General features: G+C 47.1%; 1 protein-coding gene across 5 annotated transcripts in view; it reads right to left on the bottom strand.

Annotated features, from left to right (window-relative positions):
* Window positions 1-946: 946 nt before the first annotated feature.
* Window positions 947-17,486, bottom strand: part of LOC103170172 (maestro heat-like repeat-containing protein family member 1) — a 59,431-nt gene continuing 42,891 nt past the window's right edge. For all 5 annotated transcript variants that reach the window (XM_029071958.2, XM_029071959.2, XM_039913119.1 and 2 more), the window contains 11 exons: window positions 16,847-16,988; window positions 16,282-16,421; window positions 13,683-13,820; window positions 13,456-13,570; window positions 13,213-13,365; window positions 11,992-12,171; window positions 7,953-8,105; window positions 6,123-6,254; window positions 4,321-4,390; window positions 1,503-1,566; window positions 947-1,199 (listed from right to left, as the gene is read on the bottom strand). In XM_029071958.2, coding sequence (XP_028927791.1) covers window positions 1,193-1,199; window positions 1,503-1,566; window positions 4,321-4,390; window positions 6,123-6,254; window positions 7,953-8,105; window positions 11,992-12,171; window positions 13,213-13,365; window positions 13,456-13,570; window positions 13,683-13,820; window positions 16,282-16,421; window positions 16,847-16,988 — 1,294 coding nt within the window. In that variant the 3' untranslated portion in view covers window positions 947-1,192. The remainder of the gene's footprint in view (window positions 1,200-1,502; window positions 1,567-4,320; window positions 4,391-6,122; window positions 6,255-7,952; window positions 8,106-11,991; window positions 12,172-13,212; window positions 13,366-13,455; window positions 13,571-13,682; window positions 13,821-16,281; window positions 16,422-16,846; window positions 16,989-17,486) is intronic.

The raw sequence follows: 17,486 nt of genomic DNA, 5'->3' as shown, positions 1-17,486 counted from the left end.
ACGCAGTAAGCTCTCAATCAATACGACCGAATGAATGAATGACAGCTGATCCTCAGGGGACTGTCTCTGGGTATAACCTCAGCTGTGACAAAGTCCCTAGCGCTTAGTTCAGTGCCTGGTACATAGTAAGCGCTGCTTAACAAATACCATTATTACTATTATGTCCATCCCCATGAAGCATTCCCTCTCACTTGCCCTTCACTTCCTTTGCACATCTCCTCCAAGAGGCCTTTCCTGACCAAGCCCTCTTTTCCTTTTCTTCAACTCCCTTCTGCATCACCCTGACTTGCTCCCTTCATTCATCCCCCGTTTCCCAGCCCCATAGCACTTATGTACATATTTGTACTTTATTTATATTAATGTCTGTCTTTCTCTCTAGACTATAAGCTCATTATGGGCAGGGGATGTGTCAGTTTTATTGTTGTATTGTACTCTCCCAAGCGCTTAATACAGTGCTCTGCATACAGTAAGGGCTCAAAAAATACGATTGACCGACTTATTGACTAAGCCACTGCTCCACCAACGTGTGTCGAATCAGTAAGAAGACAACCATAGCTGTAGTTGATTGTCGTTATGTAGATCGCCCCCTTTCAAGTCTGGGAACCGAGGGTCTCCCCCCGGAATCTGGGTTGATCATCATTCCAAGACACCTTGGCTGTGCCCATTCCCAATGTTAGGTTCAGCTGAATCTTTTCTTTTTTTAACGGTATTTGTTAAGTACTTATATGTGTCAGTCTTTATACTAAGCGCTGGGGTCGATACAAGCTTGGGCACAGTCCATGTCGCACAAGGGGCCCCCAGTCTTAATCCCCATTGAACAGATGCAATAAGTGAGGCCCAGAGAAGTTAAGTGACTTACCCAAGGTCTTGCAGCAACCTAAATGCATTATTCTGGGTACCTAAGGTAACCCAAGCCCCAAACTGTAAATAATGCCAGTAGCTCATGAACAGAATGTAAATTAATTGTTATTATTGGTCTGGGGAGCGGAATTCAGGCAATCATGTTCCTGGCCCTAGCTCTAAATGGCCATTTCTTTCTCCGCTTCCCAGAGCCCACATTCCTCGCTGGGGCCCATGAAGGGTGCACTTTGCTTCCTCTTCAGGAACTGTAGCAGCCAATGTTGTACTTGGACCACCGGACTCTTCTTTATAACGTGGGTGTCTTCGGCTCAGAGCTGTGTCCAGGAATGAGCTATAATCTGCAGTGGGTGGGTGAGAGAGCGTAAGATGTGTTCACCATGTTTTGGCATGCACCGAGTGTTTAAACCAAAGCTTTAAAGTTGTCTGAAGAATTTGCATTGCTCATTCCGGAAGGATTTTTCCTTGGGAGAGCTAGTGGCGGGAGGGAGGGCAATCTCTTTAAGCGACCGGATAAAAAGGGCAAATTATGAAAAGGGCAAAACCGAAAAGGGCAAAAGGACAAACTGAAGCCTTCAGTTCTGTGGAAGATGTGTCCAGTGTGTTTCATTCAAATTCATGTGCTTGGGGCGTCAAAGACTTACAGTTTGAAGAGTTCCTTGGTGCTCTCTGATCTACTCATCTTCATATTCTGATCTTTCATGTAGCCTAGGGACCACACAGGTTAGAACCATTGTTACTTAAGGGTCAAAAACTTTAGGATCTGATGGGAATGAGGAGACAAAAAATGGTAACATAGCTGTTTTGTGTTTTCTCTTCTGGCTCCAAGACCGATCTGAGAGAGAGAGAGTGTAGAGAGAGAAAGACAGAGACACAGAGAGAGCATCTAGAAATGATTGGCCTCTAGGGGTTTGTATTCCAAGAAAGTCCAGATTGTAGCTAGCTGCAAGGCTACCCTTGTCCTGGGTCGTGCTAAATGACGGACTTTCCTAGCGCCTTTTGGAATGGACAATGGTTCTGAAGCTTGGTACCACCCTTGACTCCAACCCTGTCACTGTCACCCTCAGAATTGTTGCATTTAGATGAGCCAGACTCACTGGCTTTTTGTCCTTAGGTGGCTGTGCGGAGGTGAGATTGGGGCAGTATTGTCAGTCAGTCAGTCAATCATATTTATTGAATGTGCAGAGCATTGTTCTAAGCATTTGGGAGAGTATAATATAACAATATAACAGATACGTTCCCTGCCCAGGTGCCACAGCTAACTTACTAGCCATGCTGCCAGAGACAGTGAAAAACTCCACCTCCCCGTTAGAATGAAAGTTGCTTAAGGGCAGGGATGATGTTTACCAATCAGTCGATGGTTTTTATTGAGCACTTTCTGTGTGTAGAGCATTGTACTAAGCGCTTGGGAGAGTATAATACTGTAGAGGTGGTAGAAGCTAACCCTGCTCGCAAGGAACTTACAGTCTAAAGATGGGAGACAGATATGAAAATAAATTACCGTCGGCAGAGTTTAACGATCTGTATCTAAGTGTTGTGGTGGAGTATCGAGATTCTTTAGGGGTTCAGATCAAAGTGCATTCCAACTCAATTTTATTTTGCTGTCCCAAGCACTTAGTACAGTGCTCTGCACAAAGTAAGGGCTCAATAAATACGATTGAAAGATTGACTGTAATCAGCCATTGTCAATATGAGCAATTTTGTTTTATACTCGCCCCATCCTCCTTCACTCCATCTCCATTCGCTACCTGCCATTTAAAAAATTTGTCCCCTAAACCCTTGTCTTTGGGAAGATCTCACCCACCTCTACCCCCAATTTCATGCCGGTTTTTGGTTTGAAAAACTTTCCAAACCCCAAATCCCAAGCCCTAAACTAATTTTCCTTTTTACAATTTTCTCCCAACTCTGTCCAGCTATCAATATGTGTAATGTTGGTATTTGTTAAGCGCTTACTATGCGCAGAGCACTGTTCTAAGCGCCGGGGGAGATACAGGGTAATCAGGTTGCCCCACGTGAGGCTCACAGTTAATCCCCATTTTACAGATGAGGGAACTGAGGCACAGAGAAGTGAAGTGACTCGCCCACAGTCACACAGCTGACAAGTGGCAGAGCCGGGATTCGAACCCGTGATCTCTGACTCCCAAGCCCGTGCTCTTTCCGCTGAGCCACGCCGCTTCCTGTATGAAGCTGTATGAATGCTTGTGTCAGTGCTTGGCACATAATAGGCACTTAACAAATACCGTCATATAATTATTTATACGTTCATCTGAGGATGGAGATTAACCACCTCCATTCTTTGCAATAGTGCTCTTCTCGGCTGAGGCACATGTAGTGTAATCTAGTGGAGACTATATTTTGAGGCTCAGCTGTATGTAAAATTGTGCTAGGTACTATTTAGATTTGCCCAAAAGAACCTGTTTAAATTACTTAAAAAAAAAAAAAGGGCACTAAGAGGTTTTCTTGATCTCCAGGGTTGTGAGTGCGTTGAGCCCAGGCTTCGGAGTCAGAGGTCGTGGGTTCGACTCCCGGCTCTGCCACTTGTCAGCTGTGTGACTGTGGGCGAGTCACTTCACTTCTCTGTGCCTCAGTTCCCTCATCTGTAAAATGGGGATTAACTGTGAGCCTCACTTGGGACAACCTGATTACCCTGTATCTACCCCGGCGCTTAGAACAGCGCTCTGCACATAGTAAGCGCTTAACAAATACCAACATTATCATTTATTTTCGTCTATGTTTTACCCCGGGAATGAAGAGTAATGCAAGAAGTACCACGGAAAGCCCCTCTCGGGATCTCCCCCGGTGAGTTTCCAATATCTACCGGTTCGATTACAAGAGGGAGAGTGAAGCAGAGGCCTATCCATTCCATTCCTAGCTTGGGCAGTGGCCAGCGAGTGGAAAACAATCTGCTACAAGTCAAAACTCACCTGTGAGTACTGTGCTGGGCAGAGCAGCATGAGAGAGAGTCGAGGGGGGAGACTCAAGTTGACCGTGTGGAAGGAGGCAGTGGTAAACCGCGTCCAGCTTTTGGCCGAGAAAATTCTATGGATTCACTACCAGAAAGATTGCAGCTGGAGATGGGAGAGATGGGTGTTCTGGGAGAGAGGTGTCCATGGGGTCCCTGCGGTGCGGAGATGACTCCACCGTATCATTCATTCATTCATTCAATAGTATTTATTGAGCGCTTACTATGTGCAGAGCGCCGGATTAAGCGCTTGGAATGGACAATTCGACAACGGATAGAGACAATCCCTGCCCACTGACAGTCTAATCCGGGGAGACAGACGGACAAAAACAAGACAACTTAATCACGATAAATAGAATCAAGGGGATGGACACCTCGTTAACCAAATAAATAGGGGAATAAAAATCTATACAAATGAGCACAGTGCTGAGGGGAAGGGAGAGGGGGAGGAGCAGAGGGAAAGCGGGGAAAGAGGGAAGGCATTCAGACATTCTACTCACTAAGAATCTCAGCAGTGGATGCTGCTATCGCCTCTGAAGGCACCGTAGCAGGGTCAGGATAATTCTCAATCTAGAAAGCAAAAATGGGATAATGAAGATTTTTGTTATGATCATGCACAATCCCTGGTTACTCTGCTAGAACAGCAGAGTCGTTCACAGTGAACAGCTCTGAAAACTGCCTGCCGATGACGTTAGTACTCTAATCCCAGCTCCGCCACTGGTTTGCCGTTTGACCCTGGGCAAGTCGCTTCTCTTCCTCTGTGCTTCAGTACCTCATCGGCAAAATGAAGATGGAGACTGTGAGCCTCACACGGGTCAGGGACTGAGTCCATCTCTAGTTGCTTCTATCCTCCCCAGCACTTGGAACAGTGCCTGGCACATAGTAAGCGCTGAGAAGCAGCGTGGTTCAGTGGAAAGAGCCCGGGCTTGGGAGTCAGGGGGCATGGGTTCGAATCCCGGCTCCGCCACTTGTCAGCTCTGTGACTGTGGGCGAGTCACGTCGCTTCTCTGGGCCTCAGTTCCCTCACCTGTAAAATGGGGATGAAGACTGTGAGCCTCACGTGGGGCAACCTGATGACCCTGTATCTACCCCAGCGCTCAGAACTGTGCTCTGGCACGTAGTAAGCGCTTAACAGATACCAACATTATTAAACAATACTATCATTATTATTATTAATGCTGATTTGCCTGTTAGGTTTTAATAGTAGCAGCAATTAGTGCCCACAGGATGTAGTGAACTGTATTAAATCCATAGGAAGTATTCATCAATTTATCAGTGGCATTTATTAAGGGTTTATAACTTGCAGAGCACCGTACTAAATGCTCGGGAAAGTACAATTCCGCAGAATTAGCAGACACACCTCCTGCCCACAACGAGCTCACAGTCTAGAGAATAAAAAGGATCGAATTAAAAAGTGACACGGTCCCTCCCCACAAAAAGCTTAAGCACTAACAAAAATCTTTGCAAGGACAGGTTATCACAGTTGAGATCTACTCAGTCAATAAAGCTTTCAGATGGTGATGATTGTAAATGCACAACAAATAAAAGCAAAAATAATCACGGTGATATGGTAACTTCAATGGACGCTTCATTAACACTGGGGATCAGGCTTTTGTTTGCCCACTGGCAAAGGGCTAGTGAATATTGGGCCCTTCATTCCCTGCCTGGAAGAGCAGGCACGACCTTCTCTTCTGCATCGTGGTCTAGGGAAGCAGAGGGGTCTAATGGAAAGACCATGGGCCTCGGGAATCAGAGGATGTGGGTTTTAATCCCAGCTCTGCCTCGTCTGCTGAGTGACCTGGGGCAAGTCACTTCACTTCTCTGGACCTCAGTTCCCTCATCTGTAAAATGGGAATTAAGCCCGCGAGCCTCAGGGTGGACAGGGACTGTGTCCAACCTGATTAGCTTGTAACTACTCCAGCACTTGGAACGGTGCTGGCCACATAGCAAGCACTTTACAAATACCGCAGTTGTTATTATTACTGTATTTGTTAAGCCCTTACTGTGTGCCAAGCACCGTACTAAACACTGGGGTGGATACAAGCAAATCAGGTTGGACACAGTCCGTGTCCCACATGGGGCTCACAGTCTCATTCCCCATTTTACAGAGGAGGTAATGGAGGCCCAGAGAAGTGAAGTGACTTGCCCGAAGTCACACAGCAGACAAGCGGTGGATCCGAGATTAGAACCCATGACCTTCTGACACCCCGGTACATGCTCTATCCGCTACACCACGTTGCCCCAAAGCGGGTCTCTTCTTCCCTAGATCCCATCCTTGTTTTGTGGGGATGTGTTCACTCACCAGGAGTTTACAGATATCATCGTAGAGTTGGGGGAAATTGATCTCCCCTTCAGATAGGATGTTCTCCAGCAGGTTTTTCAGGGGCGTCTGACCGAGAAATGAGCAGCACCTCAAAAGCACAGCCTTGCAAGTCTGAATGGGAGAGAATGCTATTTTGAGTTTCAGCTCATAAATAATGATGCTAATTATGGTATTTGTTAAAAGCTTACTATGTGTCAGGCACTGAGGCAGATACAAAGCAATCAGGTGGGACCCAGTCCATATCCCACATGGATCTCACAGTCTCACTCCACATTTTACAGATGAGCTAACAGGCACAGAGAAGTGAAGTGATTTGCCCAAGGTGACACAGCACACGAGTGGCGAGCTGGGATTAGAACTCCGACGCTTTTGACTCCCAGGCCCATGTTTTATCCACCACTCTCCCAAGAGCTTAGTACTGTGCTCTGTACATAGTAATTAATAAATGGGACGTATCGATTGAATGTTTTTGAGGAGAACAGTTCTAAAGAAGTGGTGGCAAGGAAGAATTTAATAATGGCCTTTGTTTAGTAATGTTATTTGTTAAGTGCTTATTATGTGCCAAGCACTGTTCTGAACCAGGGGTCGATACAAGATAATCAGGTTGGACAAAGTCTCTGTCCCTGAGGGAGCTCACAGGTTCGAAGGAGGAGGATTTAATTTCCATTTTATAGACGAGGAAACTGAGGGTCAGAGAAGTGAAGTGACTTGCCCGAGGTCTCATAGCAGACAAATGGCAGAGCTGGGATTAGAACCCAGGTCCCGTGTCTCCCACGCCCGTGCTCTATCCACTAGGTCATGCTGCCTCTCTCCCACTGCTCGAGCAACAGTAAGGACAATTGAAGACTGATGAAAAGGACTGAAGAAAAGCATTGGAGTTCTGGGGGTAGGAGAGAGATACGTGACAGAGAAGAGATTCTAAAATTTGAAAATGGAAAAGGCATCCGGGTGGGTACGGTGGATGGAATCTCTGGTCTGGGATGAGTTATGAGACTTCGGGGCCGAGAACCCGTGCACCCAAATTGTCTTCAGTGCTGTTCCTTGTGAGCAGAGAACTTATCGGCCAACTCTATTGTATTGGATTCTCCCAAGTGCTTAGTACAGTGCTCTGCGCATAGTAAGTGCTCAGTAAATACCACTGACGATGAAGTACTGTATAAATACGATTGATTGTCCTAGAAAAGAATCATTTCAAGGAAGTGGTGGCAGGAAAGAATTTAATGATGACATTTATTTAGTAATGGTACTTGGCAAGTGCTTATTCTATGCTAAGCACTGTTCTAAGCACTGGGGTAGATGCAAGGCAATCGGGTGGGATATAGTCCAATACTAAGTGAGGCACAGTTTAAATCCCCATTTTATGGATGAGGAAATCGAGGTCCAGAGAAGTAAAGTGACTTGCCTAGGATCACACGGCAGACAAGTCAATCAATCAATCATATTTACTGAGCACTTGCTGTGGGCTGAACACTGTATTAAGCACTTGGGGGAGTACAATATCATAATATAACCACACATTCCTCTCCCCACAACGATTTGCAGTCTAGAGGCGGACATTAACATAAATAAATGATGGATCTGGTCCTAAAAGCTGTGGGGCTGGTGGGATGAGGGCGGTGAAGAAAGGGGGCAAGTCAGGGTGACGCAGAAAGGAGTGGGAGAAAAGGTAATGAGGGCTTAGGGCAGATTGGTGGGAGACCTTGGATTAGAACCCAGGTCCTCTGACTCCCAGGACCATTCTCTTTCCACTAGATCAGCATGCCACCCGAAGAAGCCTGGCTGAAAAGTAGTACTTTTAATAGAACTTACTTTTACCACCAGAGGATCACTGTCTTGAAGAAGGATCAGAAGTGAGCCCAAGCTCCTTCCCACTTGAATCAAATAAACGGGCTTCTTCTTATCGAAATAAGAGATCAGGAGGCCAAAGAGGCGGACTGCCGCCACGCGTAAACTGGATTTTTCCTGTTGGAATAAAGCTTTGTTCTTATCAAGCTAAGGGAACAATAGCCCAGCAGAGAATCTGAGAATCACACCCTAGCACAACTTCCTTCCTATTTCCCGTCCCTCCAAACTCCTCCCCACTTCGGCCTCATGCAGTCTACGAACCATCACAGTTCGTTTTCCCCTTCCTTGACATCTTCCCCTGGCTACCCTCTAGACCGCGAGCTCCTCCTCTAGCCTCTAAACAGCTTGTGGTGAGGGAATGCATCTACAAACTCTGTTCTATTGTGCTCTCCCAAGCGCTAAATGCAGTGCTCGATATACCGTATGGGCTCAATGGATACCACTGATTGTTAAAAACAAAAGTATCCGATCATTGCTTTCAGAGCTCTTCATCACCTGGTTCCCTCACGTCTAGCTACCCACTTCTCCAAGTTGATCAGACCTCTGTTTTTCCCAAGGAAATCTCCTAATTATCGCTCACATTTCCCGCCTGGGCTGTCAGTCCAGTTTCTCCAAACCACACTCTTCCCCTTTTACGAAGTTCATCTTTCAAGTCACCTATTCAGTGAAGCTCACCTCTCAGAATTACACCCGGAGAGTTTCCAGTCCCCTACCAGTCTTGGCTATGGGAGGGAGAGTCAAGGAGAGGCCTACCCAGTCCATTCCTAGCTTGGGCAGTGGCAAGCAAGTGGAAGGCAATCTGCTAACGAGTCAAAACTCACCTGTGTCGGGCAGCAGCGGCACGGGAGAGAGTTGAGGGCGGAGACTCAGGTTTACTGTGTGGAAGGAGGCAGTGGTAAACCTCTTCCATATTTTTACCAAGAAAACTCTATGGATACGCTACCAGAATGATTGCAAATGGAGCTGGGGGGGGGGGGGGGCTTCTGGGAGAGCTGTGTCCTTGGCGTCGCTATGGGTCGGGCACGACTCGACAGCATAAGACAACAACAACAATTCAGTGAAGGATGGCCTGTTTCATTCATTCATTCATTCATTCACTCATTCAATAGTATTTATTGAGCAATTACTATGTGCAGAGCACTGTACTAAGCGCTTGGGAAGCAGCGTGGCTCAGTGGAAAGAGCTTGGGTTTGGGAGTCATAAGTCATGGGTTCGAATCCCGGCTGTGCCGCTTGTCAGCTGTGTGGCTGTGGGCAAGTCACTTAACTTCTCTGTGCCTCAGTTACCTCCTCTGTAAAATGGGGATTAAGACTGTGAGCCTCGTGTGGGACAACCTGATTACCCTGTATCTACCCCAACGCTTAGAACAGTGCTCTGCACATAGTAAGCACTTAACAAATACCAACAATTCGGCAACAGATAGAGACAATCCCTGCCCATTGATGGGCTTACAGCCTAGTTCCGGGGAGACAGACAGATAAAAACAATAGCAATAAATAGAATCAAGGGAATGTACATCTCACTGAAATAATAGGGTAATAAAGATATATACAAATGAGCAGATGAGCACAGTGCTGAGAGGCGGGGGAGGGAGAGGGGGAGGAGCAGAGGGAAAGGAGGGAAAGGGGGCTTAGCTGAGGGGAGGTGAAGCGGGGGCAGAGAGGCAGCAGAGGGAGCGGAGGGAAAAGGGGACGCTCAGTCTGGGAAGGCCTCTCGGAGGAGGGGAGCTCTCAGTAGGGCTTTGAAGAGGGGAAGAGAGTTAGTTTGGCGGAGGTGAGGAGGGAGGGCGTTCCGGGACAGCGGGAGGACGTGGCCCGGGGATCGACGGCGGGATAGGCGAGAACGGAGGACGGTGAGGAGGTGGGCGGCAGAGGAGCGGAGCGTGCGGGGTGGGCAGGAGAAAGAGAGAAGGGAGGTGAGGTAGGAGGGGGCAGGGTGATGGAGAGCCTCGAAGCCCAGAGTGAGAAGTTTTTGTTTCGTGCGGAGGTCGATAGGCAACCACTGGAGGTTTTTAAGGAGGGGAGTGACAGGCCCAGAGCATTTCTGCAGGAAGACGATCCGGGCAGCGGAGTGAAGAATAGACTGGAGCGGGGAGAGGCAGGAGGAAGGGAGATCAGAGAGAAGGCTGACACAGTAATCCAGCCGGGATATCATGAGAACCTGTACCAGTAAGATAGCCGTTTGGGTGGAGAGGAAAGGGTGGATCTTGGCGATATTATAAAGATGAGACCGGCAGGTTTCGGTGACGGATCGGATGTGTGGGGTGAACGAGAGAGCCGAGTCAAGGATGACACCGAGGCTGCGGGCTTGAGAGACGGGATGGATGGTCGTACCGTCCACGGTGATAGAGAAGTCAGGGAGAGGACAGGGCTTGGGAGGGAAGATGAGGAGCTCAGCTTTGGTCATGTTGAGTTTTAGGTGGCGGGCAGACATCCAGGTGGAGACATCCCGGAGGCGGGAGGAGATACGAGCCTGAAGGGAGGGGGAGAGGACAGGGGCGGAGATGTAGATCTGTGTGTCATCTGCATAGAGATGAGAGTTGAAGCCGTGGGAGCGAATGAGTTCACCGAAGGAGTGAGTGTAAATGGAGAAGAGAAGAGGGCCAAGAACTGACCCTTGAGGAACCCCTACAGTTAGAGGATGGGAGGGGGAGGAGGAGCCCGCGAAGGAGACCGAGAATGAACGGCCAGAAAGATGAGAGGAGAACCGGGAGAGGACGGAGTCCGTGAAGCCGAGGTGAGATAAGGTGTGGAGGAGAAGGGGACGGTCGACAGTGTCAAAGGCAGCTGAGAGGTCGAGGAGGATTAAGATAGAGTAGGAGCCATTGGCTTTGGCAAGAAGGAGGTCATGGGTGACCTTTGAGGTATCATAAGTGTTATTCCCTCTTCCACCACCTCAGCACTCAGGTACCATTGTCATATATATCAACTTGGGCTTATTAGCCTCTATCAGGTTTTCTTAACTATGTTCATCATTGTGTGTGTTTGTGTGTGTGTGTGTGTGTGTCTGGGAATGTGTGTGAGTTTAAACTACAAATTCCTTGAAGACGGACTCCATTTTATATTCCCTCTGGGTATCCTCTAAATACCTAGCTCAGTGTTCTGCCCAAAAAATGTTCAATAAACACTGTTGACAGTGTGATGATAAACTTCAGAAGGTTCTTTTTGTTACCTGCTAAAGAACGTCAACATTTTTGTTGCTTTACTAAGAGGCTGGAAATAGCAGAGGCTTAGAATCATCAACTACCATCGACCCAATTTGACTTTTATTCCCAGCGGGACAAACGATACAAATAGAAAAGGTCAAGGAAGGAGCATGGACTACCCCATAGACCCTCCAAAACATCTCAGATTCATTCGTTCAATCGTATTTACCGAGTGTTTACTGTGTGCAGAGCACTGTACTAAGTGCTTGGAAAGTACAATTCAGCAACAGAGACAATCCCTACCCCACAACAGGAATTTTCCCCGTTCGTAATTTGTTTTAATGTCTGTCTCCACCGACTAGTCCCTTGAGGGTAGGGATCAGGTCTCTCAACCCCATTTCATTGTGTCCTCCCAAGCATTTAGTACAGTGGTCTGCACATAGTGAGAACTCAGTAATACCATGAACTGATTGATTGATTAATCGCCCTGCACACAATAAGTGCTCGATAAATACCATGGATTGAGAAATTGATTGTCAGGAACAACCCCGCTCATAGTGTGACCATAAGCATTTAACCATAAGCATTTACATTTGTTGATGCTGAAAACGTCCCTGATTGATCCATCAGTCATATTTATTGAGCGCTCACTGTGTGCAGGGCACTGTATTAAGCGCTTGGGAGAGTACAACACCACAATATCACAGATATATTCCCTGCCTACACCAAGCTTAATCATATTCATTGAGTGCTCACTGAGTGCAGGGCACTGTACTAAGAGCTTGGGAGAGTAACACAAGAATAATACAGACACATTCCCTGCCCTCAGTGAGCTTACGGTCTAGAGGGGTTACTTACATCGGTGAACAGGGCCCGGACATGGAGTGCTAGCTGTACTGCAGTGGGCTGTTTCAATGTCTCTAGTAAAGGGAGAAATTTCCCAAGTACAACTAAGGTCTCCTCAATTATCTTGGGGTCCCAAGCCCAGCATAATGTGTCTATCAGCACCTTGAAAATGGTCTTCTTGTACTTTAGAGCCTGAGAAAAGAAGGGATTCAAATGCAGCTTAATATCTAATATCCTACCCATTTGCAAAAATGAAATATTACTTATTAGAAAGTATCTCAAGGAGATGGGGATCGCCCTTCCCCAGCTTCAGGGTCAGAGGCAAAGGAGAGGAAGTGACGGCGCTTAGCACGCTATACCGACATCCTTGGAGAGAGGAGGGTGCTGCTCTCAGCCCGGTGAACCCCTTTCTTTGTAAAACAGGATTTTTTTTTGGCTCTTTTCATTCATTCATTCAATAGTATTTATTGAGCGCTTACTATGTGCAGAGCACTGTACTAAGCGCTTGGGATGAACAAGTCGGCAACAGATAGAGACAGTCCCTGCCGTTTGACGGGCTTACAGTCTAATCGGGGGAGACGGACAGACAAGAACAATGGCACTAAACAGCGTCAAGGGGAAGAACATCTCGTAAAAACAATGGCAACTAAATAGAATCAAGGCGATGTACAATTCATTAACAAAATAAATAGGGTAACGAAAATATATACAGTTGAGCGGACGGGTACAGTGCTGTGGGGATGGGAAGGGAGAGGTGGAGGAGCAGAGGGAAAAGGGGAAAATGAGATAAGACCACAAGAAATGACATTACTAGGTTAGACCCATGGTCCACTGAGCCTTATTCTATGTCCGAATGTGGGACAGAATGTTCAGAACAACAGTGTGAGGGATATGTCTTTATATATATTCATCTTAAGATATACATCTTAATGGTTATGGCGACTTTATGCCTTTCTCTCTCTGCAGCCTTTACTTACTTTCCCTCTACTTGACCACTGTGGACATCCCATCATGAATTTATGGCAACACTTCTCAAACCTGCTGGGCTGGGTTGTAGAAGGTAGGAGGGGGCCTGTTTTGGGGTATTTCGGTAGTTACGCTTAGCCACTGAGGTGCTGCTGCTTAAAAAAGTTGAATCAGTTCAAGATTAAGGGAGGAGGCAACACCACACGGTAACCCCTTCTTGCTCCACTTTTGACGACAACTATTGCAAGATACCTTGCTCAGACTTACTTTCTCGGGGAGCCCCATGAGAGAATTTCCTAGCCCTTTCACTGCCAACAATCGGATGGTGGGGTTGATGTCCGTGGTGTTTTTTATTATTAATTTCAGGGCTTCCTTCAGTGAGGGTTTCTCCAGCTTCCCCAGTTTCAAGTCACCTAAAAGCTGAATGGGACAAAAAAAGAAAAAACCCCAAACCACAGATATCTAAGCATCTCACCCGTACGCTCCACTTGGCTGCAAATTTGGTCTTACCTCTGAAAAAAGGGCAGTGCAGACCATACGGCAGCCTTCCTTTGGTGACTTCAGGAAAGGTAAGAGGCCGTCCAGAACATTGCGATTCAGGATGATGGGAAACTTGGTCAAAGCTCTGGAAAGAGGAGCACCGACAGATTGAAACTTTGGAAAAATCTGCTCTATGCATGTTCCCAGCTCTGTTTTTATGGCCCCACATTCTCTTAGAAAATGCCCTCTGTTCTGACCTGACCAACACCATCACTCCCATATGTAGTAACTGGGAGTTAGTGAGGAGTTTCCATCCTCCCGCTTCCTCTGTCTGGACCACAGCCTCATGGAATCCTCGGAGTTCCAGTAAGTTCTTGAGTCCATCCTCCATGGTTCTAGCCAGAAGAGAGAAAAAAGGTGGGGTTTGTTCCACTGTGTATGCTTCAGGCCAGAAATGGGCCTACAAGTGTAAGGAGCAAAACTTGGATGTGATCTTTCAGAAAGTTCCCAAATCCCTCACCCGTTCAAAAGGTGACTTACAAGTGGATGGAAAGCATTAATGTCAATGGGGAGCGATCTAAATACTAGCGTGAGGATCAGTGCGCTGCAACTGCTTAATAAATGCCACCCTGTCGATGTTAGCGGAGACGATGAGAACCAGAGGAAGAAGCCCAAGTCGTCACCTTCTCCGGTTGTCAGATGGAGAAAAGAAAACGCAGCAGTCGTTAAGTGACTTTCTCAAGTTCACCACTGAGAATTAGGCCTGGATTAAGCAGGCCGCTGAAAAAAACTAGACTTGGCTAGGGAAGCTGTGAGGAAAATGCCTTAACGCTGTAACCTCTCTCTTCCACCTATCTCTAAGCCACATAATGAAAAGGGAAGTGACAAGGCCTAGTGGAAAGAGAATGGGCCTGGGAGTCATTGGACCTGGGTTCTAGTCCCGGCTCTGCCACTTGTCTTCTGGGTGACCTCGGGCCAGTCACTTCAATTCTCTGGGCCTCAGTTTCCTCATCGGTAAAATGGGGGAATAAGACTGTGAGCCCCATGTAGGACGGGGACTGTGTCCAACCCGGTTATCTTGTATTTACACCAGAGTTTAGCCCAGTCTCTGGCACGTGGTAAGCACTTGACAAATGCCACAGTTATTACTTTTCTAAGGGGAAAAAGGAGACAAGTCCTTCACCAACAGGACTTGAGCCATTTAGTGGTATGAGGTTTCAGTTTTCCCTCCCTGGCACCCTCCTGCTCTTAATAATAATAATGATAATGATTATGGTATTTGTGCCAGGCATTGTACGAAGCGTTGAGGTGGATGCAAGTAGAGCGGGTTGGACACAGTCCCTTGCCCCAGGTGGGGCTCAGAGTCTCAATCCCCATTTTCCAGATGAGGTAACTGAGGCACCGAGAAGTGAAGTTACTTGCCTAAGGTCACACAGCAGGTAAGTGGTGGAGCCAGGATTGCCTGGATTCTCTGCCCATGAGACTGGGCTTCCAAGGATTGGGGAACCTCACCTTCTCCTCTCCACCCCCAACTCAGCAACCAATTGTGGTGCTCAAATCCATTCCCCATTGCAAGAGCCAAGGCCAGGTGAAATGGAACATGGGACCGTATTAATATGCAGAATGGTGGGCCCTTTTCTTTTACCCTTCTTTTAGGGAAGCAGCATGGCCTAGTGGCGAGAACAGGGGCTTGGGAGTCAGAGGATCTGGCTTCTAATCCCAGCTCCAACACTTGCCTGCTGCGTGACCTCGGGCAAGTCACTTCACTTCTCTGTGCCTCAGTTACCTCATCTGGAAAATGGGGATTAAGACTGTGAGATCCATGGGACAGGGGCCATGTCTAACCTGATTACCTGGTATCAACCCCAGAGCTTAGAACAGTGCTTGACACAGAGTAAGCGCTTAACAAATACCATTTTTTTAAAATACCATATTGGGGATGGAGGGGATAGGAGGGAAAAGGAGGGGCAGAGGCCACGAAGCGCTGTCCCTCTGGCTACCTCTAATGGCCAACTGTTCATCTGTTCCCCTGTTTTACACAGTCAGCTCCGTGTGCTTGGGGGATTACCTTTAATTTGAAGAGGAGAAACCAGCAACCATCCTCCCAGCACTCTCCCCTTCACTGGGGTTTTGGGGTCTGTTAAGAGGTTTAAACTCCTTGTGGGCAAGGATAAGGATCGTGACTATCAACTCTACTGTATTATATTCTCCCAAGCGCTTAGTACAGTGGTCACGATCGATTGATTGATTGGTCACTAGTCCTTTCCTTATCCTATCCTTTTAGATTGTGAACTCCCTTAGCAGGCTGAGGATCATGTTTGAAATCATGCCCCTATACTTCCTCCTTAGTGTTCCATACGGCACCCAGTACTCTTGTGCTCTCCCAAGTGCTTAGTACAGTGTTCTGCACACACTAAGCACTCAATAAATACCACTGATTGGTTGACGAATATCACAAATAAAAAAAATAAGCATCATATTGTCTTTGAATAGGGAAACAGCTTGGCCTAGGGGAAAGAGCACAAGCCTAGGAGTCGGAGGACCTGGGTTCTCATCCTGACCCCACCACTTACCTGCTGTGTGTTCTTGGGAAAGTCACTTCACTGCTCTCTGCTTAAGTTCCCTCATCTTCAAAATGGAAATTCAATACCTGTGCTCCCTCCTACTTAGAATGTGAGCCACATTTGGGATCGCATTATCTTGTATACAGCCCAGACTTTAGTACAGTGCTCGGCACATGGTAAACACTTAACAAATACCACTATTATTATTAATTATTATTATCCCCCAGAGCAACCCCCGGGCTCTGAGATGCTCCATAAATGTTAGCGATAAGATAAATAAAAAGAAGATAACTGTATCTGGGATTCAGAGAGTTGCAGTGTGTTGTTCAGAGGAAGAGAGAGGAGGTAGGTGATGAATACTTCATTCTCTATTCCTTCCAGCGGTTCTCTACACTGCAGAGCAGCCGCAACTTCCCATAAAGCCTGTGCTTTCTGTGGGAGAAAAGAGACGGCGATTCAGTAAAACACAAGAGAAATTCCCTGCCAGAGGAGTCACCGTAGACCTCCTCAACCATGACAGTTCACTCATTCAAAGGCATTTATCGAGCGTTTACTCTGTACAGAGCACTGTACTCAGCGCTTAGGAGAGTACAATACAACAGTAAACAGACACATTCCCTTCCCAAAATGATCTTACAGTCTAGAGGCGGGGAGACAGTCATCAATACATATAAATAAATCACAGATATGTACATAAGTGCTGTGGGGCTGAGAGGAAGGAAGAGCAAAGGGTGCAGGTCAGAGTGACGCAGAAGGGAGTGGAAGAAGAGGAAAGGAGGGCTTAGGCAGGGAAGGCTTCTTGGAGGAGATGTGGCTTCAGTAAAGTTTGGAAGTTGGGGGAGAGTCATCTGACTCACCGCAGGGAAGGAGAATTCTTCTTCATCGATTTTGGACCCTCTTCTTGCCTTTGCCTTATGCGTAGGCTGGAGGAGGATTGGTAGGGTCTCACAGGCGAGGCTGGTATTGCTGCCAAGCAGATTCCAAATCTCTCTGACATCCCTGCAGAGACAAAATGAGAACACTCGGCCAGGGACTCCAGAAAAATCAAATCTCCCCTTCTCCGTCCCTGACGATAGTCGACTTAGTCTAGGGCAGAAGTTGCTTCGTTGTTGATTTTTTGATGGTATTTGTTAAACGCTTTCTATGTGCCAGGCACCGTACTATGCTCTGGGGTAGGTAAAAGCAAACAGGTTGGACGGAGTCCATGTCCCAAGTGAGGCTTACAGTAATAATAATAATAATGATAATAATCAGGGTGATTGTTAAGTACTTACAATATGCCAAACACTGTTCTATGCGCTGGGGTAGATTCAAGCTAATAAGGTTGAACACCATCCCTGTCCTACGTGGGGCTCACATTCTTAATTCCCATTTTACAGATGACTACCAGAGGCACAGAGAAGTTAGGTGACTTGCCCATGGTCACGTAGCAGACAAGTGGCAGAGTTGGGACTAGAACCCAGGTCCTTCTGACTCCCAGGCTCTATCTACCAGGCC

The sequence above is a fragment of the Ornithorhynchus anatinus genome, chromosome 9 (assembly GCF_004115215.2).
Source record: "Ornithorhynchus anatinus isolate Pmale09 chromosome 9, mOrnAna1.pri.v4, whole genome shotgun sequence".
Taxonomy (NCBI): domain Eukaryota; kingdom Metazoa; phylum Chordata; class Mammalia; order Monotremata; family Ornithorhynchidae; genus Ornithorhynchus; species Ornithorhynchus anatinus.
The sequence above is the reverse complement of the archived record's forward strand: the minus strand, read 5'-3'. Positions and strand labels throughout refer to the sequence as shown.